At 39.5% G+C, this 26,293-nt stretch overlaps 1 protein-coding gene across 4 annotated transcripts in view; it reads right to left on the reverse strand.

Moving 5' to 3' along the window:
• Positions 1–581: 581 nt before the first annotated feature.
• The window catches only part of LOC149253642 (uncharacterized), a 69,219-nt gene continuing 43,507 nt past the window's right edge, over positions 582–26,293 (reverse strand). The window contains exons 2-4 of one of the 4 annotated variants that reach the window (XR_016267106.1): positions 7,853–8,668; positions 1,117–1,388; positions 582–954 (exon numbers count right to left, since the gene is read on the reverse strand). Coding sequence is in view for 2 of the 4 variants with exons in the window: in XM_089459992.1 (XP_089316118.1) it covers positions 1,185–1,388; positions 7,853–8,662 (1,014 nt within the window). In the remaining 2 variants the exon portion in view is untranslated. Of the gene's footprint in view, positions 1,389–7,852; positions 8,682–26,293 lie in introns of all 4 variants that reach the window. The other 3 variants (XR_016267105.1, XM_089459992.1, XM_089459991.1) reach the window with 3 other exon arrangements.

The raw sequence follows: 26,293 nt of genomic DNA on the forward strand, positions 1-26,293 counted from the left end.
CTACTAATTTGGGAAAAATAATGATTGATCATTATTTTTGTTACAGTATGTTCTACCTTTCTCTCCCAAAAAAAACTTTGACAACAATGTCAAACAAGTTATATATGATATTGGAAATTTATGTGCAAAGTATAATTTGTTCAATAAGTTGTTGGGTCGCCTATTTTTCACTGCATGTATTTTGTTTGTCATCGTGTGCAATATTATTATTCTTTTTTGTTGAAACCTAATGCCACACATTATTCTGATAGATTTAAGACATTGAATGCCACACATTATTAGGTGGTGGCGGCTGCCTTGCATCCAATTTTTTCTGTAAAAATGCTCAATGGGTTTATAGCTAAAGGAAGCATTTTATACCCCTCACCCAATTTAAATAAATTAATTAATTGAAGAGAATTTTAAAATTAAATTAAATTGGAAGGAAAAAAATCCATGTTATCCGCATCACTTGCCAAAAGAAACATGACATAAATGAAGGGCGGTTCCATTCCAATGGTAGTTTCTGGTTGGAAGCGGAAAAGGAAATTAAAATTGCAGGGCAGTCACTTTCAATAAGCAGAGAAGAAAAGCACATCAACTGCATCAAGAAAATGAAATAGGAAGCCTGCCGTTAAAATACACGTATCTGGTATTGTGGCTTATTCACAAAGTTTCCAACGGAAAATACTCTTATAAATACAAAATGCCTCACCTGTGAATGGTATCTTGCAGTGTGATGTGATAGCACAACTCTCTGCAATAACTACTACACAATTCATAGTACTTCACCACAGACTATTTGCTTGTCTGGCTGATTTATCATTCCCATATTACATCACTCTCCCAGCCAACGAGAGGAAACAGATTATATCACATGGCTTGAGCATCTGCCATCAAAATAGCAGTAGAGGTATGACAAACCTGCTGGGAAACTCCGAGATTAAACCAAAAAAATGGTCCCAGTTGAATGTCCTGTATAAGTTAATGAAGGAGATCCAAAAAGATACCCTCACACATTTATTAGTATCCTGTCAAACATAAACTACAAATGTTGAAGTGGCTCATCGAGAAACAAAAATATAGTCCTCTTGCTTGTTCTCTGAAAAAATTAATGAATAGCCTTGAAAATAGTACCTCTCCACAAACTTTTTTGTGAAAACAGCCTAGCCAAAAACAAGGGGGATGCCGTTCCACGTTTCACCTTAAGTTGCTGACTTAGCATTCCCATTGTATAGAAAACTCTTACATGCTTCATATGTAGACCAGCAAATGGCCGCAGCAGGTGCATGAAATAACATTCTAGGTTTTAAGCCTTTTAGCAGAGCTGTGGGGCCCTCTTTTGCCACAATTGTCTGAATAGCATTTCGTATTGAGCTACTGGTAAATCTGTCCGCCCCACAAACACCCTACATGTAACAACATAAATATTGAATCAAAATAATGAATACGTTACTCAAGCTCACTAAAAGATATGAATGGTTTCAAATTCCCGTCTTAGTCAGATAGCTGAAAGAATATCGGGGCTTAGTTATCAGAGACTATTTATGAGTGTGCATGCAAGCATTCTCTACTTGAAATTTTATAGAAGTTTTGAAAATTAATCACAAAATAAGTAAATAGAACAGTGGTCATTGAGCAGACTTATTATGTTTAACCTATAGTAGATAGAAAAGTTTCTGAAAAAATTACAGTTGTCACTGAACATCCTATTGATTTGGGGTAGCATCAGATGTGCTCTAGCCATAAAACTTGGTGGAGAGGCCAAAGCACATGAGATCTCCAAGATCCAGAAATGGTTTGGGCAGATTCTAACCGTTTTGGGAGATATTAAAATAATTAATATTTTTGATGGAGTTCTTAAACTTAAACTTAGGAAAAATAAAATATTAATGGGTATTAATATAAAACTGAGTTAGAAGGTTTCAAAAGTCATGGATCAAGCCAAATCTAATCTTAGCCGTTGATTAGAGATTTAATCTCTGCCATTGAAGGACCAACAGGGAAAATATAAAAAGAGGCTTGAGGGTCAGTTGGAGAACACACAGAGAGACCAGTCAGTTCGATTTCTGGAGCGGGGTTAGCTGAAAAATTCGAACTAGTGGTCTAGAGAGCAACAAGTACGGAACAGAGAGTCGGGAACAGCACCAGAAGACCAGCGCAGAGGTTGGAGAGGCAGACGCAGAGCCTTTCAGTTAGATGCAGACTGAGCAATCACTAGAGGGCCTATCTAGGTGACGCAGAGAAGCAAGAGTTTACGCAGAGGGTCTGGGAGCTACGCAGAGGTCAGCCAGCCTGAAGTTGAGACTGGGAGAAGTGCTGGAGAATCTTCTCTATTGGGTAAGCCAGTTTGGCACCCAATTGTACTGAAGAATTGTTGAATAATAAAATCCTCCCTTGCTGCACCGGTTTTCCCACATTGGGTTTTTCCGGGGACTGTTGTCCAAAATATCTGTGTTAATGTGTTGATTCTTGTGCATGTGTTTGTTTCTGTATTATGGTGTGATATCTGCAGCAGAATTTATTTTAATGTTTACTGAAAAAATTACATAAATAACTTATTGGGAAATAAGTAGGTAAAATAAATCAGTTGTTGCGGTAATAGAATTTTCACATGGTATCAGAGCAAGTAATCAGAGAAAGGAAGGGAAAATTAATTATGGGTCGAAACCATGAGGCACAGGCATCTACGTCAAGAGACTCGCACATATTTTCATAAAACTGCACAAGAGAAAGTGATTTTGATTTCTCTATGTTGGCTTCCAGGCTGGAAGAAGAAGTGGCTTGTGTGACTAGCTCTGCATCATTAGAGGTATGGCATATAGGCAGTGGAGCCTCTTGGCATATGACGAGAATCCAGGAATGTTTCTCAGATTATCGAGAGGAGAAAATGAACTTTCAAGTCACCATGGAAAACAGGGCAAAGTGCACTCCAATAGGGAGGGGTACCATAGTTTTTCAAACAGAAACAGGAGAGCAATTCCGTGCTACCAATGTGCTACATGTACCAGGATTGGAAATGAACTTATTTTCCATGTCGCAACTTCAAGGCAAAGGCTATGACGTTTTCTTCATCAAGGAGAAAGTATACGTCAAACACCCAAGCTGGAAAAAGAAAGTGCAGATCGGGATCAAAAGTAACAGGTTGTACAGGCTACAACTAGAATCACCAATGACACTAATAAGCAGTCATGGAGACAAGGATTTGAACGAACCATGGCACAAAAGAACGGGACATTTGCACCATGGAGCTCTGAGAATTCTCAGGAGCACTGTTACAGGAGTTCCGGATCTTAGTACGGAACGAGATGATGTATGCAAAGGATGTGCTTTAGGAAAGTATGTCAAAGCAACATTTCCTAGAAGTAAAAATAGGGCCAAGAGTGTACTAGGATTGATACACTTAGATATTTGTGGACCCATGTCCACTAAAGCTTAGTGGAGTCAAGTACTTCCTCACCTTCATTGATGACTACTCAAGGAAAACTTGGATTTATTTTCTGAAAACCAAGGACGAGGTTTTCTGTCGATTCAAAGAGTTCAAGGCTCTGGTGGAGAATCTGACAAGGAAGAAAATAAAAGTTTTGCGCTCAAATAATGGTGGAGAGTATGTCGATAAGGACTTCACTGATTTTTACGCTAAGGAGGGCATCAGGAGAAAGTGGACAGCTCCTTACAATCCGGAGCAAAATGGAGTAGCAAAAAAGAAAGAACAGGACTATTGTAGAAGCAGCTAGGGTCATGAAGTATGATCAAGATATGCCAAAATTTTTGTGGGCAGAAGCATGCAACACAATAGTCTATGTTCAAAATAGAACTCCTCATCAGGCATTGGACCTCCAGAGAGAGTCCTCACAGGGAAGATGCCTGAAGTCAGTCATTTCAGGATATTTGAGAGCTTAGCATATAGTCGCATATCCGAGGAAAAGAGGAAGAAGCTGGATCAAACTGCAGAGAAAGGATATCTAATGGGATATAGCGAAAACGCTAAGGCATACAAAATCTATTTTCCAGAGAATAGGAAAGTAGTAGTTCGACGAGATGTGAAGTTCATGGAGGACAGGGCTTTCAGAAAATCTCGAGAAATGCCTTCCGAGGAGCAGTCAAAAGAGGAATCGTTGGTCAAACTTCTTCAACCAACAGAAGAAAAGAATTCTTCCTCGGGTCAGGAAGAATCACATGATGAGGAGGAGCTAACAGAAGCACCTGCTGGCAAAGGAAAAACGAGCAGGGAACTTTGTCAGATTCTGCGAGATGCAGAGGAATTCATCATTGCGCCAAGGAATAATAAGAGAGAGCAAAAGTAGCCAGATAGATATCAGGCATTAGTAGCTCAAGATGGGGAGCCTACTAGTTTTCAGGAGGAAGCTCAACATCAGGTTTGGCTAGATGCGATGTTAGAGGAGTACAACTCCATAATGGTGAACAATGTCTGGGAGGTAGTGCCAAGGCCTCAAGACAGATCAATGGTAGGTTCGAGATGGATCTACAAGATCAAATACGCTGCAGACGGCAGTGTTGAGAAATACAAAGCCAGGTTCGTGGCTAAGGGGTATGCTCAGAAGGAAGGAATTGACTACAAAGAGACCTTCGCCCCGGTAGCCAGGTATAGATCTCTTGCAACACAGATGGGGTGGGAGATTCATCAAATGGATGTCAAAACGGCATTTCTGAACGGAGTGATAGAAGAAGAGGTATACATTGAACAACCAGAGCGCTTTGAGACACATGAGAAGAAGTCTTATGTATGTAGATTGAAGAAAGCCTTGTATGGGCTAAAACAGGGACCTAGAGCATGGTATGGTCGAATCGATAGCTACTTGCAGAAAATGGGATTTGTCAAGAGTGACGCAGATCCCAACAGGAACCTAGAGCATGGTATGGTTGAATCGATCGCTACTTGCAGAAAATGGGATTTGTCAAGAGTGACGCAGATCCAAATCTCTACTATCTGGTTGTAGAGAATGAACCTCTAATCTTAGTATTATATGTGGATGATCTCTTCCTCGCTGGATCATTCAGACTCATCGGGGACTACAAGAAGAATCTAGCCACGGAATTCGACATGAAGGATTTGGAACGAATGCATTATTTCCTGGAGTTGGAATTTTGGCAGCAAAAGGAGAAGATCTTCCTTGGGCAAGGGAGATATGCTACAGAAATCTTAAAGAGATTCAAGATGGAGGACTGTAGACCGATGGCTACTCCAATGATCACCAACTAGAAGAAGATTGATGCATCAGAAGACAAGGATGTTGATCCCACCTTATACAGGCAGCTCATAGGGTCCCTGATGTATCTGGTCAATACCAGGCCAGACATTAGCTATGTTGTCAACACCCTCAGTCAATTCATGGTGGAGCCGAAGAGGTCGCACTGGGCAGCAACCAAACATGTTCTCAAGTATTTATAGGGAACAGTCGATTATGGACTCTTGTACACCAAGAGTAAGGATATCAGATTGAGTGGATTTACTGATGTAGATTGGGCAGGAAGTTCAGTGGATCGAAAAAGTACCTCTGGGTACTATTTTAACATTGGATCAGGAATGACCTCCTGGTGCAGTAGGAAACAAAAATCTATGGCTCTCAGCTCATTTGAGGCAGAATATATGTCTACGAGCACAGCTTCATGTGAGGCCATATGGCATAGAAAACTGCTTGTGAACTTATTCCAAAGAAAGATGGAGGCGACCAGGATCATGTACGATAATCAGAGTTGCATCAAGCTCTTTGAGAATCTAGTGTTTCATGATCAGTAAAAGCATATTGATATCCGGTGTCTTTGTCAGAGATTGTGTCCAACGAGGAGCTGTACAGTTGAGCTACACTCCGACAAGAGAACAGGTGGCAGACATCTTCACCAAGGCCTTTGAAAGAACAAAGTTTGATTATTTCAGGGAAAAGATGGGGATGATAAAGAATCCATTTCAGTAGCAGAAATGGGGTTGATGTTGCAGTGCAGTAGCAGTCAGCAGTAGCATGATGTAACATGGCGAGAAGAGATTGTAGTGCAAATGCAGTGTTGGGAGAAAGAACCAGCAACAGCACAGATGTAGAGGGAATTGTCGTACGGATGCAACAGTGGCAGAGGCAGAGCCATAGGCAGCAATACAGGATGCAGCAATGCAGAGGATGTTGGGCAGGGAGGCCTAGCATCAGCTCAGGTACCGGTGCCGTATAGTCAGAATAATGTTCAGTATGGAGTATTACTAGAACACAGTCTCGCTAAGAGGGAGTGTTGATTTGGGGTAGCATCGGATATGCACTAGCCATAAAACTTGGTGGAGAGGCTAAAGCACATGAGATCTCCAAGACCCAGAAATGGTTTGGGCAGATTCTAACCGGTTTGGGAGATATTAAAATAATTAATATTTTTAATGGAGTTCCTAAGTCTAAAATTAAAATATTAATCTTAGCCGTTGATTAGAGATTTAATCTCGGTCGTTGAAGGACCAACAAGAAAAGTATAAAAAGAGGCTTGAGGGTCAGTTGGAGAACACGGAGGGAGAGACCAGTCAGTTCGATTTCTGGAGCGGGGTTAGCTAAGAAATTCGAACTAGTGGTCTGGAGAGCAGCAGGAGGCAGCAAGTACGGAACATAGTTGGGAACAACACCAAAAGACCAGCGTAGAGGTTGGAGAGGCAGACGCAGAGCCTTTCAAGCAGATGCAGAAGCAACAGACCGTGCAGTCACTGAAGGGCCTGCGTGGGCGATGCAGAGAGGCCCAGCGTTGACGCAGAGGGTCTAGGAGCTACGCAGAGGTCAGCGAGCTTGACGCTGAGACTAGGAGAAGTGCTGGAGAATTTTCTTTCTGTTGGGTAAGCCAGTTTGGCACCCAGTTGTACTAAAGAATTGTTGAATAATAAAATCCTCTCTTGCTGCACCGGTTTTCCCACATTGGGTTTTTCCAGGGACTGTTGTCCAAAATATCTTTTTCTTTCCGTTGGGTAAGCCAATTTGGCACCCAGTTGTACTAAAGAATTGCTGAATAATAAAATCCTCCCTTGCTGCACCGGTTTTCCCACATTGGGTTTTTCCAGGCACTGTTGTCCAAAATATCTGTGTCGATGTGTTGATTCTTGTGCATGTGTTTGTTTCTATATTATGGTGTGCTATCTGTAGCAGAATTTATTTTAATGTTTACTGAAGGATTTTCATAAATAAATTATTGGAAAATAAGTAGGTAAAATAAATCAGTTGTTGCAGTGATAGAGTTTTCACACATCCAGTGGGCCATTTTTTTAATGTATATCTTAAACAAGAGACACATATCAATTTTCAATCATTTTCTGCAAGCAGCAAATTTTATTGTATTATTTTCTTATCCTAGTTTCCCTTCTACACTTTTTCAGCATATGGCTACTACAGGTTACTGAAAACTGTTGTAGGTCATTACATCGAATCTTGCCATCAAGGATAAAATAGCCCAGCTACAATAAGAAATGTTTCTAGTCAGGTAGACATGTTCGGACAGAATTCCTACAGGCTGTATAATTTCTAAAGGAAATGCCCTGAAATTATGGCACTAAATTGTCATAACGGTTGAGGTGAGATTAATTGCCACTGTTTTACTCAATAGAAGAAAAAAAACCCAAGACCCTTGAAAGAGCATGTACAGGATGACAAAATCATTCCATGGAAACCAGGTTCACGCCTTGAAAATAAATATTTAAAATAATAATGACGATCCACTATCAACACAGCCGTAACACAGGATAGAATGCCAAAAATAACAATGAAATGTCATGCAGCTGGCAGTACTAATTTTAGCTCTGGCTTGATATAACTTCAAAAGATTTCAGATGCTACAATACACGTACAAATAAAAATCAATCTCAATGTATGATAAAAAAGGATTAAAAGTTATGCACCTGGCACTGCAATCGAGTCTTGACAACATCAAAAGGTGTTGTGACAGCACCTGCTAAAGCTCCAGCCACCCCTCCTGCCATGATGTGAACAAAAAGATTTTCCTCGCTAGCAGTCTCCGTGGAAATTCCACTCAAAGCTTTCTTCATTGCTTCATAAGTTGCAAAATGCACAGCAGTGAATGGAGCATTCATGACTACTGTAGTCCGATATGACACATAAAATGCTCTAATGCCTTCCTCTTTCAAAATTCTGGTAATACAATCCATAACTCCCCTATATGGACTGCACCTAAGTTGCAACCTTTGCTTGACCACATCCATAGGTGTGAAGACTGCATCACTTGCAATTGTAGCAGTTACCCCAGACCCTGCATGGACCAAAGGATGATGACCAGGCTTGTTGCCACCAAACTTTTCCTTGCAAAATTCATACACCGAAAAATATACAGCATGAGCTGGTCCTGCTCCCAAACCCATTGCTCCTATGCCTCTGTAAAGGCCAAAAGGTCCCTCACTTCTCATAATTGACAAAAGAGCTTTTCCCACACCTGAATGGGAAAAACCACCCGCACTTGCTAGCATTTGCATACGAGTTTTCAAGGTATCAACTGGAAACATGGACATATGCTCTACCATCCCGGCCACAGATCCTGCCACCATAAACTGCCCAAAACTGAGACCATCATGCAACTCTTCCATTTCTTCCTCAGTTGGTATCAACTTCTCTCCCCCATGGAAGCTAGTTGATGATTGCTCCTTATTGTGCTCAAGCAAAATCTGCCTCTGCAGTTCTGATGCTGTTTCTGCCATAACCACCTGTGACAATTCTCTTCAACCCATCATGAAATTGTTGTGGAAAACAAAAACAGTTTTATTTTAATAAGCAATAAACATATATTGCTCTACAAGCTAGCTAACAAAGAGAATATGTGATAACATCCAGAGCTTCCACCGACTCCCAGACAACAAAGATCATACAATTTTAAGACTTTGATGCCTGTCAAATTGAGGCAGCACAATCCAAACTTGTCAGAAGAACTAAAACCCTCCAACAAAAAAACTTTTAGGCTCAAATTCAAGTGCATTTTAAAATGTAGAGACTGACTGAACTGCCATCAGAACAGAAAAAACATTGAATTAAAAATCCCCAATACTAGTTGTATCAATTCTTATGCCTACAATGCTTGTGGAAATATAGCCACTAGACAAACTGGGAAACTAAAGTGGACAAAATTTAAAAACTTCAGTGCTATATAAAATAATCCATGATAATTTATTAATCCATGACCAGACTGGACTAGCATAAGATTTCAGGGGCTAACATCACCTACTAAACTCGGAATAATGATCCTCGACTTCATAGCCACAACACAAACACGGAAAAAACATGAAGACCATAGACTCCATTAAACCAAACCAGAATAAAATTCAATGATACGAAGCTCAACCCAATCTCAACTCTAGAAAGAATTCAGAAACTCCTCTCCTCAAAAACACAATTGCAAATGAAATTTGAAAACCTCAACACCCTCAAGTAAGAGTTAATGATTGAATCAGACTGCTTTCCATTCTTCTGCCCTCAATGAAAAAAGATGTTCACAATTAAATTTGCATAGAACAGAAGTGAAAATTATCAAAGAAAGCATGATATATAAAGATGTAAAATAGGCAATAAAAGGTTTGACTTAGACAAAGGATATGTGGTTTGTCTGCCTTGCTCTAGAGGGAGGTCAGCAACAAAGTAGTATTCAGCTCCCCTGCAAAGCTCTAGTAGCCATGTTGATCTAGGATTTGGTACTTCAGACAACACCCTCTAGCAAAATGTTCTTTTAAAATTTTATGCTATCAACTCTAACTCATTTATTTCCTTCTTCAAGGATATCCAGCTTGCAAGGTTCATCAACTTCGAAAACGTTGCTCAAGGTTTCAATTTGATTTCTCAAAATACTGTCAGACATGAAAGATGGGAGGACTAAATATATTTTGACACAAACAATCATGGGCTAGATTTTGCAAAAAAGGATCCCAAAGCTCCTCCCTTTTTGAGAATTAGACTAAACCCATAAATGTGGCAAAGTAATAACCTTCAGGGATTCTTGGTGCAATGGCAAGTTTGTTGAGTCACACTTGGGTTGTCACAGTTGAGGGCTGTGGCATGTCTGTTGACGCTCTTATTAGCATGCTTGGACAGATCGCTTCACATGTTGCACTTCATAGTTGTTTTATATTTTCACTACTAGTTAGAAATTAGGCCACAGCAACTGTTTCAATTCTAACTAATCTACAAATTTATCCCCAATCCCATGTTGGGTGAGAAACCAATGGTAGACATTCTCTCATCCAGGCAATATGTGGAACTACAATCAATGTACTCAACAAATATGAAGTTCACTCGTTCTCACTCTTACATGATAAAGTCCAACTGTCCATAACGTACTGTACCCTTCATTTACCTTAGCATTGTCTTTGTTCCCTTCCATGACCACCTTGCAATAAATCATGACAAAATCCCAACTGCATAACTGGAAACTGGTATGGTAGTAGCGAGGTTGATCAAACTCCCTGCTAACTCCTATACAAAGTTACATCCACTGGCTTTAAAACTTCAAAAGATGATAACTTAATTCTTGTTTTAATAGAACAAACTCATTTTCCCTGAAGAACTTATCAAGTTTTGCATACCAAGATCAAGGCACATGTTTGAGTTTGTATAGTACGTTTTAACTTACACACCACATGCCCTTTCCTCTTCTGTACAAAGCCTTGCAGCTGCTACATGTAAGCTTTGTTGAAATATGTAACTAGGTTCGGTCTTTATAATGACATATGTAATCATGATTTTACGTATTTAATGAAAAGAGAAAAATAAAATTATTATTGTTATTCTTGAGGCATGGGTTTCATGCTCAAGGGAAATTTATTTTTAGGTCAAGCACCCATTGAGTGCTTCTAAGTTTGTCATAAAGTCAATTGAGTCATTGTCATGTATTGAAGACCCATTTGGGCATGTTACATATTGTAAAGAAAATTTATTTGAGTCAAAATAAAGTCAAAAGACCCTCCAAGACCTTGTCATGGTGCAAAGATCAAGTCGGCCTACATGAAGAGACAAGTCGACCTAAAGATAGCAATTTGTACCCCTCACAAGCCTATAAATAAGAAGGAACTCGACCTCATTTGGAGACTCACTCAAGCAAGTTCGATCTTCTCAAGATAGAAGCTGAAAAAGGATGAAAAAGAAGGAGAATAACTAGATCAAATATTTTGGGCCTCTCTCTCTCATGTTAGGGTTTCTACATTCGCTGGGCAGAAGAAGTTGTTGGGCAGGATGCAGTTGCAGAAGAATTTGTTGAGCAGGTCGAAGTTGCAGAAGAATTTGTTGCGCAAGTCGAAGTTGCAGAAGAATTTGTTGCACAAGTCGAAGTACCAAAAGAATCTTCTAGGTAAGCTGAAATTGCAGAAGTTGTTGGAAGCATGGTTTGACTTGGTCTTGGAGGGTCTTGGTCAAGGGTCATAGGTCTTGGAATTTGTCAATTGAAGTTCTATAAGAAGAGAAGAATTCTTGTGGGTTTTCCTCTCAATTGGAGAGGTTTTGGCCCTGGTTGATTGCCTACATCTTGTGTCCTATTGTCTCGTTGATTTTATTGTTTGGCAGTTGTTTGATGATAGAAAACACTAATAATAATCAAGTGAAAGGAGAAGCTAATCAAGTAAAGTAAAAATATATCACAAGCAGTTATCAAGTTAAGAGAAATCCTCTACTCTTGCTGCCCCTAGATTTCTCAACAAGCTTGCTTTCTAAATCTCTACCTAGAAACACACATTTGACATCCATCTAATAAAAACATTTGGACTGTGCTACAATGGCCAATATTATCTATACCATCCTAATTGTGTTCAATTTTGATACAAGTGCAAAGGTTTCTTCATAATCGAGGCCATCCTTTTGAGAAAAACCCTTTGCGACTAGCCTTGACTTCTTGTCAACTAAATCATCTTCTCTGTACTTACTATTGTAGACTCGCCCACATCTAATTTTTCCATGTAGGAAATTCCATGTGTTCCTATGTTCCATTTATTTGTCTTGAATCCTATCCTATCTACATCACTTTGTTTCATTCCTCTTTCACAAGAACATCCCGAAAAGAAACAACTTAATTTAGATTCAAAACACTGGTTATCATTCTATATTTTCCTGATATCAATATGATCGCCAGTCTTCCTGACTCTATGCTTCCTTCACTGCATTATGATAGTTCTTGTAGAATTTGCAAGAACCATTTCAGAATCTTCTTAGGCTTTGGTGATGTCCTCTCATTGCTAATTTCAGTCTCACATGCTTCTTCATCATCACTTAACTCTTGGCTTTTGCTTTCCTATCCTAGACTTCTTATTTTGGCTATTTTCCAGCCTCTATCTTCAATACACCATAACACTTAAAAATTAAATTTCAATACACCATAGCATTTAAAACATAAAATTGATCTAAGTCTCCCTCATGTTCTTCATAAGTATGCTATCCCAATCAGATCAATATACTTTAGAATCAAAGTAACAAAACTCCTTAGGTATGGCTCAGACTTGCGACTCGTACCCAGCTCAGTGCCAAACCAAGAAGAGTCGACTTTGTTGGACAAAAAAAACTCATTGACAACAAAACTTTGGACAAGCTTGCAAGAGTAACTCCAACTCGTGAATACCTATTTCAAACCTAGAGGGTTTGACACGACAAAAATCGACAAAAACTTGTCAAACTTCTCTAAAGAGAAATTTTTAAGTAAAGTTTTCATTTTTTTCATTTTTATCAAGTTCAGCAAGTGTGGGTCGTACTCTTACTCATTTGTCAAGCCCAATTTTTCCAAGACTGCTTACACCATCCACTATAGCCCATCAGAACACCCTTCTTCCTTTTATCATCCAACTTATATCCTTTTTCTTTAGAACATAATCATAAACATTACATGCAAACAATCTGAGATGAATCACCTGTATATAACATATTCAACTTTTTCAGAAGTATGGCTTTAGTAGAAAAGACGGCCAACCTCTGATGTCAAAGCTGAATTTTGGCATTGCCTTTAATCAATAGTGAATGCATTGTTGTAGTTGAAATCTTTTACAAACAATCTCCTTCTATACATAAAGCTAGCGGCCACTCCTGTGTAATGATTCATTTTGTCATTTATGAGGGCAATGTTCTCCTCTAAACTCTAGGTTAAAACGCTACTTCATGATCTGATTTATAAAAACCAGATCTTTTATCAATTCTGATATTTAATACTTTCGGGTACAGCTTAAAATCCAACATACAACACATCTTGTACCTGCTCAATTTCACCATCCAGCATCCTTGCACTAACAATACCTCACTCTGTCATTTCTGAAGGAATCTTTTCATCTACTCCAATTTTAAAAACTATTATCTATTACATGCCATGTAATTTGTGACACTCGAGTCTATGTACCATGCTTCTCCCAATGCATCCTCATTCTTTCATGAAATAAGAAATTGAGCTCTTTAACTCCACCATTATTCTCATGCTCTTTATTATAGGTTTATGGTTGCCGCTTTAGTTCTATTCAATCCCCTTTTTCTGTTTAGAAATCTCAGCATGGTATCAGGGAAGGTGTGAACCTTACCTACCTACTTTGATGTTGTTAGGTTTTTTTAATGGCTGTTCATGCTATTGTGATCTGATTTTGGCATCCGAGAAAGAACCAAGTTGGAAGACCTGTTTTTCATGGCGTTTAGCAGGCTGGAAAAGCCATTTTTTAGCGTTGTTGGAAGTTTTTTAATGCACTAATTACATAGATCTTGCCCACTGATTCTTGGTTGTTTGTGTTGGTCATCTTGCGCTTAGATAATTTATTTCATCCTCTTATTTTGAGATGCCAAAGATTTTGGCTATTGGCATTGCCTTAAAGGCTGTAGAACTGGGTTTTGGGTCATCTCTTTTCTACAGATTCATAGATTTTATCCTATGGTTTTAAGTTTTAACCCACCTTCAAGGGCTCACTACAGAAGCTGATCCAGAAGTTTGTTTGGATCCTCCCTTTCACAGTTCACTTTATTGGTGTGATGTTTTCTGTTGTCACCTATGGGGCTACAGGTTTGGGTCTCTTCTTTTATGGCTTTATCCTTTACCCTCTTTACAAGATCAATGTTTTTGCTTCTAGGGTTTTCCCTCTCTTCTAAATCCAATGCTATCTTGCTGTTCATTCTTTGCAGCAATATTTTCTCTACAGCTGTATTTTTGGCTAAGGCTTGTGCTGTCTTGATTACAGATACATTACACTGCAGATTTCTTGGAAGCACAGGTACTATTTCCTTCTTTGGTCTATACAAGGGATTCTTTGAAAACTTTACCAAGCCTCCTTCTCTACTGAACCTAATGACCATATAATGGCTCTTTGTCCTAATCAACAAGACGTTTATATTTGGGAAGATCTACTATACAACACTAGAGTCTATACACAATGGTTGTCATACAAAGAGTTGTATCTTCAAGTCTTGCTCGAGTTTTCTTCAAGGGATTAAAGAGCTTGTAGTAGTAACAGTGTGCAACAAGGATCTTCTACATGTTTTCGCTCACAGTTTACAGTGCACATCTAGTTTGTGCACTTTGCATATGGGTTTGATCTATTGTGTGAAACCCTTGATCAAGGTAGACTTCATCAATTTTGCATTCCAGGTTTTTAGGATGAGGTACATGGGCCCATATTCTAGTATATTGTCTATTTATTATGATTAAGGCCCTCATTTATTACAATACCATATTATCATTAGGCTTGACCTAGTCAATTTTCATCTATAGGCTAAAATATCCTCTTGGGAGTGTGTCCTACAGTCCTACTTATGTGGGCTCATAGTTATCTTAGGATGATGCTCTACTTGTGATGTATAAATTTAAAATTATCATGCATATTTCACTGAAATAGTTCATCACAACAAATTTTGTAATATTATGAAATCTAAGATTATGCAATTTATTTCCTTAGATCCCGTAACTTATTGCTCAAATTTATGAAATCGCTAAAAAATGAAAATGATAGAACAAGCAAATGAACACACCATCCACATGACGAACATAAGAGATATCCTAGGAAACCCAAAACAAGAGAAAACCTAGTTAGAAGGTTAGGCCCATGATTTTCTCATTAGGGAGGCCTAGCACTGGAGGATCCCCCACCCCCCAATTCTGCCCGATGAGACACAAAGGTGGCATACCTACCTCTGCCACTCCATGGGCTTGAAATCGAGGTTGAGACGAATCCTCATCCATTCCTTCTACCTGTCTTCCATCCTCTACCGAAAATATGACATCTATGCCCCAGTTCTTCACAGGGCACGTCTGAGCTGGAGGCTCGACCCAGATCTAGACAATATCATTGGGGTCATGGGAATAGTCCACTAGGTCTTCCATAAGACTAGCACGGCCAGTCCTTGTCAACTGGGGACTAAAACCACGAGAAAATAGCTCAAAACAATTCCCTGCCTCTAACAACGTCACGGAGCTCCCCTCGCACACATCATAGAGTTTCGCTAATTGTAGACCTCCCATCGCGTCGTAGACCATTAAGAGCCACACTGCATACTTCGGGCCTTGTTGTTGTGTGGCCTTGAGCCCTAAAAAAATATTTCACCGTTACCTAGGGGCTTCCCCTCCCTGGAAGTGTCTTGGTGGTCTTTCTATTTATTACCACTTGATTGTCCTTTCTTATGGCATATGTTCTCCAGGTACTATGCTTGCAAACAAACCTCATCAACAACCCTAGGTTTGAAGAGCATCACTTGCATTTGCAAATGACAATGTAAACCCCCTAGATACTTGAGGAGTACATTTGGGTTCTTGGGAGAGAAACCCAACATGATCGACATCTTCCTCAATTCGATGGGGTACTCTTGCACTCTCTACCCTTGCCTCCACGCAATGTGATGCTAAATGATCCATTGGTCCTCTACATATCCAATAGGGTAGAACTAGGACTTGACGAGGGTCTTAAAATCGTCCCACTTAATTATTGGTGGATCACCCTCCAACCTAAGTGTCTCTCTGTGGTTGCTTTCCCACCAAATTAGTACATGGCCCTCCAGTTTTAGTCGAGCAAAAGAAATTTTCTACTCTTCATTTATATTATAGACGTTGAAATACAATTCTAACAGATGCAGCCAATGATTCAACCTAGCAGCATCAATCTCACTTTGATAGGACTAGATATCCACTTCCACTTCCATTTCAAATAGAGGTTGTGAAGGAGTTATCGTACAAGAACCCAGTTGCTCTTTCTCAGTCTTTTTTTCGACTCCTTTTCTAGTTCTTCATTATCTTCTAATATCTCATCCAATCCAACATCTCAGTTAGACCCACCAACCTAAAGGTCCAAACTTATTCACTAGAGTTTCCATGAGGAGGACCATATTGTGAGAGATATCAATAACTTGCCCTTCTAGGCTCATAAATCTCTCTTCTATTGCATCTTGAGAGTTGTTATGAACAACTCATCCTTCATGGGCAGGGTTCTACAACTTCCTTCTTAAGCCAATTCCTAGATGATGCAACTTTCCACATGCACTTATAAAACTGCTTTGATACCAAGATGATCTGTAAAATATCATGTGTATTCCACTAGAACAGTCCTTCACAACAAATCTTGTATTATTTTGAAATCTTAGATTATGTAATTTATTTTCTTAAATCTTAGATTAATTATTTTCGTTCTAACCTAACCAAGCATTCACCCTCTAGCCCATAGGTAATGGTGAAATATTATTTTAGGGCTCAAGGCCCTACAACAGCAAGGCCCGAAGTATACGGTGTGACTCTCCAAGGTCTATGGTGCGATGGAGAGTCTATAGTTAGCGAAACTTTGCAATGTATGTGGGGAGCTTCGTCAAGCTATTCTGAGGTAGGGAGTTTTTCTTAGTGGTTTGCTCACAGTTTCAATCTCCAATTGACGATAAGGACTAGTTGTGTCAGTCTAATGGAAGACCTAGTGGACTATTCCCATGACCCTAATCATTATGTCTAGATCTGGGCTGACCCTCCAGCTAAGACTCGCCTTGTGAAGAACTGGGGCACAGGTGTCACATTTTCGGTAGAGGATGGAAGGCAGATAGAAGGAATGGGTGAGGATTCCTCTCAGCCTTAGTTTTAAGCCCAGGAAGTGGCAGAGATAGGTATGCCACCTCCATGTCTCATCGAAGGGGGTTCCCTCAATGTTAGGCCTCCCTAACAAGCCAAAGGATGTGATACTAGGTCTTTTCTCTTGCAGTGAGCAAGGTTTTTCCTCACAAGCACCACAAAAGTTGTACACGGACAAAGTTTTGAAAGAACAATTAAGGTTTGATCATGATCAATTAGGGGACTCTATCCATCTAAGGCTTAAATCTTGCCAAAATGAATGCATTCAAGATGTGGCAAAAGGTTTAGGGCCCATCTACGATTTAGATTTGGGGTTGGAAGATGTCTCATCTCATTGGGTTTCTTGGAGGGAAACTCTAGCGGGGAGCACCCAACAATGTCATATTCTACCAACGGGGAAGGAGGGCACCAAGATAAAATCAGTGCCCGGGTGAAACCGACAAAAGCCCTAGGAGCCTTGGCAAACTCAGTTGGGCGCAATTGCCTGGGGACGAAGAGGAAAAAGGGTCGATCCACAAAGATCAAAAGTGAAGAACCAAATTAGTTCTAGGAGAGGACGTCCAGATCCTAGTAGTGTTGAGAATGGCAAAATTGATGATGGTAGGGAAAGCAAGAGGGAAACGTTTTTTCTACAATTTTTTGCGAGAATGGGTCAGCAAAGAATGTAGTAAGTCATTGGACGCAGTACCCTTAGTGAGTATCCTAGCTCTTGGTTGGTTTATGTTCTGATTTGAATTGGCAGAGGTTGCATCATGGGTATTGGCAAAAAACTGGAGTGTAGAAAAAATGCCAGTTTTCTTGAAACAACAGACTCCCCTTCTCGATGCTAGCCATGAAAGACTCCACATTGCTCCTATATGGGTAAGATTGCTTGGGTTTCCCTTATAGTTTTGGTCGATGGAAGCGTTTCAAGCCATAGGGAACAAACTGGGGGATTCCTGAAGTTGACATGTCCTTCCTCTCTTCGAGAAACATGTCTTTAGCTTGAATTTTGGTAAATTTTTACCCCCACGAAGGTATGTATGCAAAATTGGAATTATGCTTCCTCGAAATTTCTCATCACAAAACACTGGACTATAAAGGGATCCCTTTCAGGTGTAGAAGATGTCACCAGCACAAGCACATTTTGAAGGATTGTCCCCTTCCTTTTGTTGGCAAGAAGAGATTAGCAAATCAGTGGTCGGATCAGAAAAGGGAGCCACAGTCAGAGGATTAGGCAATGAATAGGGAGGTGCGTCCCTCAGCTTAGCAATAGAAGTTGGGTCTTCTAGTGCCTCTGTCGAAAAGCTCGGGCCCCAATGGTTTTGACGATCATGGCGACTTGGAAATGGATAAGGGACTCTCGGTCAAGGCTCAAACAAGTGCTCCTTCTTCATTAGCAATCACCCCCTTGGGTAATTCCTCTCCCCCTCACTTGGTAATAAATTTAATCAACTAATTCACTAGTTTGGACATGGGTTCTGCTCCCACTTCTATCCCTGCTCATCCTAGAGATTTCTCTTCCTCTCACTCTCTGTCTGTGCAGGTGATTTGTCTATGCCCCACTATAAATCCTTCTTGCCCCTCTCTTAAGGTGGCCCTACCCGTTGTGCAGGAAGACTCTTTGAAGTCCCTATCTCACTACAATCTTCTCCCTCGACATCCAAAAGGAGATCCCACTCTCTGTATTGGTGACCTTGGCCCCTTCTCCCCGCCCAAGGCCAGTGGCCACTTGCAGGGTTGAAAATCCCACCTATCAAAATCCCAACAAAAAGCCAGAAAGGATGTCGCAGAAGGAAAACAGTGGTCGATTGATAGGCCGCTTAGAGCAACGTTGTAACACCCTTAGTACATTTCCCCTAATTTTTTAAATATAATGATGTAATGGCCTAAAGTGTGGGACCATAGATCCATGATCTAAGAGGGAAGAGGAAAGATAAACCAAGTGGTGTTAGTTGGCACCTTAAATTAATTTATGGTGCAAATAATGAGAAAAAGAAGAGGCGGAGTCCAAGAGGGACATGAAGAGGCCCCTGAGGAAATGATATAAAGGAAAATGTAGAACAATGTGGGGTTGGACCTTGTTAATTTTAGTTAACAATGGTATGTTCACAATTACTTCAATGTTCCTTTAGCGGCCCAATGACAATTTCAATTTAGTTTTCCAATGGCATTCACATTAACCGTAAATCACATTGACAGTAACTATAGATAGAACATAAAATAAAATGCAAAAGACAAGCCAAGGCAAGAGGACCCCAGATTTGGCGAATGCCAGGGAAAAACCCCAATGTGGGGAAAACCCTTTAATCAATTCTTCTTATTACTATATCAAAATGTTCAGCACAGAGTACAAAAGGTCAAAGTTGACTTGCCAAATCCAAGTCAAAACAACCCTGTCAAATCTACAGTCAATTGCAGTGAAATTCAGCCCTAACCAAAAAGTCAAAGATGGTCAACGCAACAGCAAATCTTCCTCTTTGGAGCTCGGTCATACTCAATCAAACTCAGCCTAATAAGGTGGTCAAAGTCAACCCAAAACAGTCCTGAAAATTGCGATCAAACTTGGTAAACTTTGCAGTCAGCCCTACGGTCAAAGTGCCCAAAAATTCTCTGATCCTAAGCCAAACTGTACGGCATGCAAAAAAACGAAATTTTCCCACAAAAATCGTAGTCAAAGGATAATCAAAGTGCTCGGTCAACGCTAGTCAAACTCCTGCAATAGTCCGAAAAATCGGACCTGCAATTTGCCTAGAAAATTCGTCGTTCTGCCACACGTGTGAGAGAGAGAAGATCTGCCCCCAATATTTGTACGAACCAATGAGAGAAGGAAAGAGAAGAAATGTCTCTGATGATGAGAGGGGACTTATATTTATACAAGTCGTTGAGGGTGAAGAGTCACATCCATTGGGCTTCATGAGCCTACATGATGATGTGGCCGACCTGAACAATTTGCACATGTGTGGGCATAAATTCAAAAAGACACTTCTGCTTGTCCAAATTGGACAATCTTTATAAAAGAGGGCTTTAATGCAATCATCATCTCCATCAAATGAGTTGTCCCAAGGTGGAATTTGGCCCTAGTTGCCAATTTTAATAGACCTCTTCTTGGCGGAGCTCATGAGTAAAGCTGGAAAGAGCTATGAGCTGAGGGAATGGGATTTCTGAAAGAGAAAATTATGACCAGAAGAGCAAGAGGATGAAAAGGAAATGGAATGAGTGCTTGCCAAGGGATTGGCTGAGAAACCACTCAGAGTGCTTGCTAGGGCTAATAAACCACATGCAGAAGGGTGCTTGTTGTGGGTTGATAAACCACGCATTGAGTGCTCGACCCAGCTAATAAACCACCCATTACTGTGAATTTTGTTGTGCTTGACTAGCTGACAAACCAACCATTGTCATAGTTATTTCCTATCCTTTGTGTACTGAAGATGGCTTCTTTCTAAGCCTGCTGAAAGGAAAATTCCCCTTAGATTGTGGATTCGACTCAGGGATAACCATTGTAAGTAATTTTGGCTACAAGAGGTCTATGGTTAGGTGGAAAATTGAAGTCCCACCTTCAGTTTTCCTTATTTATGAATTGTAAATGAAATGCTCTGAGCTGAGAATTGTGGAATTAAAGAAATTCTATGTGAATGTATGTAGTTCTAAATAATGTTGCATGGTAGTATGATGTTGGTGCATTAATATTATCGATTGAACTCATGATTATTTTATGGTTCTCTTTATGAACTTTTGTCATGCAATTGTACGTTAAATACCTGAGAAATTTCTTGTATTGTCATTAGAAGGCACTTTGTGTTTGCTATGTTGATAAATGGCTTGTTTATCAATAAGGGGCGCTCTCTTTCCTGTGTGGAAGTGAGGGGTTGAATCCGTAGATAATTCTTCCCAAAATTTGGTGGTTTTTATGTTCTCTTTCAATGTGCAACTGGTCTGGATGACCTAAGTGAGAGAGACAAATAGTTCTTTGTTAATTACATTTGTATGCTAAACCTGTAAGTCTGCAGTTTGGCCTTCAAACCTTATTTTATAAATCACAAGCTCAGGAGAGATAGCCTTATTCTCCTATATAAATATGTAATTTAGATTTGATGTAAATCGTAGGCCGAGATGGGACGAGACCACTAAAAGCTCAGTAGCGATGGCTCTGTCCTCATCCAAAATATGAATGCATGTATAATGTGGAGGTTATAGGTCAAGACAGGCCGAGACAGTGAAAATCTTAGGAGGGATAGCTAATTAGGCCACCCACACCTATGCATGTGTTATGGCCTTGGAGGTCGAGCACGGGCTCTCTATATGTAGACATAAATAAGTGTGAATTTGGCATTGCGCAAGAGTAGAAACCCTAGGCCTTGGAGGAGATAGGCCTTGAACCTTATACACCCATGTGGTCAGGTGCATGATCGAAGGCGAGAGCAAGGCGATGTCAAGGTTGTTGATCTCATCGAGAGATTTGTGTCATTGGATGACCCCAGAGGTAATACCCCTAAGGTTTTAAGTGGAGCATAGGCAGAAAATTCTAGGATTTTATTGCCAAGACAACAGCCCTGGAGGACCCCATCGAGGCCAATAAGCCTTTGACATGTGTCAAAGAGCCATAGGGCAAAGGTTGTGACAAGGCAGGGGGCGTCACCTCGAGGCTGACATCACCCCAAAGGTTTCCAAAGAAGGCTTGCGCTTAAAAATCTAGGAACTCTCTGTCTCGAGACAAAAAAGATTAAAAAAAAAAATGACAAAAAATAATGGTTGTAGATGACGGAGGGAATTTTCATCTAGCTCCCTGGACCTCGCCGTTTTTGTTTCATAAGTTCAAATGAAATCCCCTGGATTAAACTTCCGAGGGGATGTGGAAACAAAGGAGGAAGGCCCACGCCATGCCATGTGAAGATAACAAGAGGGAGAAGGCAGTGGACCCATCCACGTAACCCCGATGACATCAAAGCAGGATTATCCCGGATCTTTTTGGACTCGTGCAATGGGAGACCTATGGGCATTTGCTTCCACAGTGAGGTGGCATTGGATGGAAAGTCTAACCCATGTCAAACAAATATGATATGAGGAACATTGTTGTGGGATCGTCCACGTAACCCTGACAATGTCAAGAGAGGATGCATCGAATTATTTTGATCAAGTGTGGAGAAAGATCTCTGAGGATTTGCTTCCGAGGAGATGTGGCAGTAGAAGGCCCTCGTGCTTTGTGTATATATATATATATATATATATATATATATACACACCATCCCTATTATATTATTATCATGAATAGGTCAATATCTAACCGAGGTTACTTGGGAGTGGGAGCGGAAGTGGGAGTGGGGAGCGACATTTTCAAAAGCTCCCGTGATTTGGAAGCAAATTTTTATATAATATATTTTTATATATTTTGATGCATATATGTCAACAAAAGCATGTAGAATGATGAATTAGATATAAAAAGCATAAAAACATGGATTGAACCATATAACATCAATCATCTAGAAGTTATAATCTTCATCAACCACGTCCACAAGTTAGTAACATACAACATATTGAGTCTCATGATTCATCAATCTTAAAGTTTCAAGCTTTCAAAATTCGATATATAACACTTATCATCATTGATCACTAAAGTTGTAACGTGTACTTGTAACCATTACCATTACCAAGTAGCCAAATAGTATCAAAGAATATCTAACATGAAATGAAATGTTTCAACTTTCACGAAGCATCATATGCATAATTCATTACCAATGAGTTATAATTGCCAACTTCAAACTTCAAACTTAAATTGTCATATATTGTTTACAAAAAATATCATAACAAATATGAAAGAGTCAATTGTTATAAAAACTACTAGAAACTAGAAAAGACAAGTAAATCTATTATCTATTGCTAATGCTTGGGCCTCTTGTGGCAACAAGAAATGTCTAATTTCTCAGAAAGCATGTCGAATGATGAACTAGTTATAAAAAGCATAAAAACGTGGATTAAACCATATAACATCAATCATCTAGTAGTTACAATCTTCATCAACCACAGGGCCACAAGTTTTGATTTATATAGCATGTAAGGAAGCACATAACCAAAATAGCATCGAGTGCAATCCATCTTTGAGCCAAAATACATCAACAAACAAGCACTAGATGGCCTTTATCATCCAAAAAAATCATGCTACAACAAATACCTACACATCATCAAAATTATTGCCTATCTTGGGATCTTTGTGATTAATATCACCCTCTAATCATTAACATAAGATAGAAAAAACGTAGCATTTCAAATCAAGATTTTGTTTGAGTGATGGGTACATTTTTAATACGGTCATGATAGAGGAGTTCGACAATCATTGTCACTAACATAAAGGTACATAGAGGGATTGGTGCTCTTGACGAGTTTCATACCCTAGTACATGACAAAATCCAATGGAAATATTGCAATCCCCCCAGTCCTGAAATCCTAAAAAACTGATAAGTCTGTTGAATTTTGAGTGAGATCTAAAATTCTACTTTCTCCATGTGAAATCTAGTGAGGTCAGAACCACTCTCAAACATCCCGAGTCATTTCATGGTAATGATTAAAATTTAAGTAAAAGTATGAAAATGAAAGAAAAAGGAGAATTTAACATTAGCATGAATTGCATATCAATACTAGAGCCATAGGCTTGATCATTAGGATGCCCCACTCAAAAATTATTGTTGCTTTGAAAAAAAATTGTGTTTGGAATGTGTTTACATTAAAAAAATTGCGAAAAAAGCTAGGCAACGAAATTTTTTTTAGGGATCGCTCCCGCGCTTTGGGAGCAGGTTCAAGGTGGGTGGGTCACTCCCCCGCAACCCTGCATCTAATGTGTGGACTGTGACTTGAATGCCCACGTGGGTACCACGCAGAGGCTATTGGAAAATGTAACTAGTTTCGGTCTTCATAATTGTCATTATGCATATCTTCAAGCAAAAGAAGAAAGAAAAAATAATATTTTCAAACATGGGTTTCATGCTCTTTTTAATTGGTCTTCTAGGTAAAGCATGTTCTTCATGCTTCTAGGGTTTGTCATGTCATAAGATTTATTGTCACGAGTCAAGAGAGTCAATATCATTTGTACAAAACCCTATTGGGAAAAATGTAACATGTAAAAGAACTTATTTTGAGTCTAGAAAATCAAAATATGCCTCCTACCACAAGTCGACCCTGCCAATGACAAGTCGGCCTAGAAGAGGTATTCAACCTCCTCAGATTGGTATATATACAAGCAGCCTTGATCTCATTTAGCATCATTCGATCATCTCAAGAAAGAAGTTTGATCTAAAGCAAGGAACATCAAGGAAGCTAGGAGAAATCAAGAGGAAAGAAATTTTGTTTTTGGGCCTTCTTCTCTCACACATGTGAAGGAATTAGGGTTTTTGCAGCTACTACAACGCCGAAGATTGCAGGTCGAAGTTGCAGGATCAAGGATGGGAGCCAAAGTTGAATCTGGAAGTTGGTTGAAGAATGATTGACCTTTGTTGACTTGAATGATCTTTGAACTAACTGGAAGGGATTCTTGGAGAGCTGACTCGGTGCTTGGAGGACTTGGTTTGGGGTTTTGGGTCTTGGTTTTCTCATTTGAAGCAAATTATATAAGCGGAGAAGAGATTCTTACTGGGATTTCTGCTTGGAGGGGTTTGGTCCTGGCTTAGAGCCTACTTCTTGAGTTCATTGTCTTTACTGTTTTTTCTCTTAATAATTGTTTGATGAAGAAAATATAATAAAGAAACATGAGAAGATAAATAAAGTTCACAAGCAATTATTAAGGTTAAGGAGAATTGAATTAATAGTTTCCCTACTACATTCTCCAACATGGTATCAAAGCTAAGGTGACAAAGACAAGGCAGCTTGAAGATCATCTAGTTGACATAAGAAGGGATTGCCTGACAAGAGGATTCATTTGCAAAAGGACACAAGGAAAGAAAAAGAAGATCTAGAAGGTTACTACATCAAACCTTCATTGAAGACCTCATCATCTCAAAAAGGTTCAAGCTCTCATTAAAGGAAGGAAGGATAAGCTCTTGTTGAAGGCTCTCTAGTGCACTCCATCATCTAGAACAAAAGGAAGCATCAAAGAATCTCAGGATCATCATCCTCTCATTTGAAGTTGTTCGAAGACACCATTATTGAAGGCATCTTAGAATTCATTATTCTAGGGCATCTTTGAAGTCTCTTTGAAAATATCAAGATAGTTGGAGACATCATCAAAGGAGAACTCTTGGTTAACAAGTATCATATTGTCTTCTATGTCTCAATCTACAGATCATATGGCTACATTTTGCAAGGAAAGCAACAACCTCGTTGGATCGGCAAACTTAGCATGGAAGGAAATGATTGACTTGACATTCACAAAAAATGAAGTCATGGAATATGTCCTTGGTGAAGTGGTTGTACTAGACAAAGAAAAGACTCGAGAGTTAGCAAAATACAAGAAGGGAGAAGTAAGAGCACAAAAGATCATTGTTGAATCCATAAAAGATCATCTTGTTCCCTTTGTTGTTGATTTGAAGACATCCAAGGATATGTATGATAAGTTGGTAAAGTTGTACTCTATAAGTACATCAGGTCAAAATATTTCCTTGAGGAATCAACTATATAGAATAAGGAAGTCAAAGGATGAATACATGGCCACTTATCTTATGAAGATCTCACAAATAAGAGACCAGTTGCAAGGACTTGGGGAAACTATTTCCAATTGTGAAATGACCATTTCATCTATTAAATGCTTTGCCACCTGAATGGAGTAGTTTTGCAACTAGTATCTACTCAAAGAAGGATACTACTCCTTTTGATGAGTTATGGGCTCAATGTATCTTGGAAGAATCTAGAATAAAGGCAAAGGATGACACTGAATCAAATGAAAATTCTCAAGTCGTCCAAGAAGATGAAAAAAGGGAAGTTTGGAAAGTCCAAAAGAAAGTCAGATATGTCCAAGATTCAATGCTTTGGATGCAAAGAGGATGGACACTTTAAGAGGTATTGTCCAAACAAGATGAGCGACAAAAGAAAGGAAAGAAGTGAAGCTCACATAGCAGAAGAAATGGGAGAACCTGAGAAGAAGCCCAAAAGGAGAAGATCCCAAGGATATTTACTATTGAAGGAAGCTTCATCCCTACCAAGTTTTTTATGCAATTTGTTTTTCTTTTATTAAGTAGAAAGTAGAGTAGCATGCATTATTGCATTCTCTAGAAGAGTCTTGGTTTTGTAAAAGCATGGCATGATAGACAAAAGTATATGATAGTAGAGGAATTAGAGTCTACATATTCAAGTTTGAAAAAGTCATCTAGCTATCAAAGAATGAGAAGATTGGACC

The sequence above is a fragment of the Pinus tabuliformis genome, chromosome 7, assembly GCF_031772625.1.
Source record: "Pinus tabuliformis cultivar Carrire ecotype Pingquan chromosome 7, CPIR1, whole genome shotgun sequence".
NCBI classification, from domain to species: Eukaryota; Viridiplantae; Streptophyta; class Pinopsida; order Pinales; family Pinaceae; genus Pinus; species Pinus tabuliformis.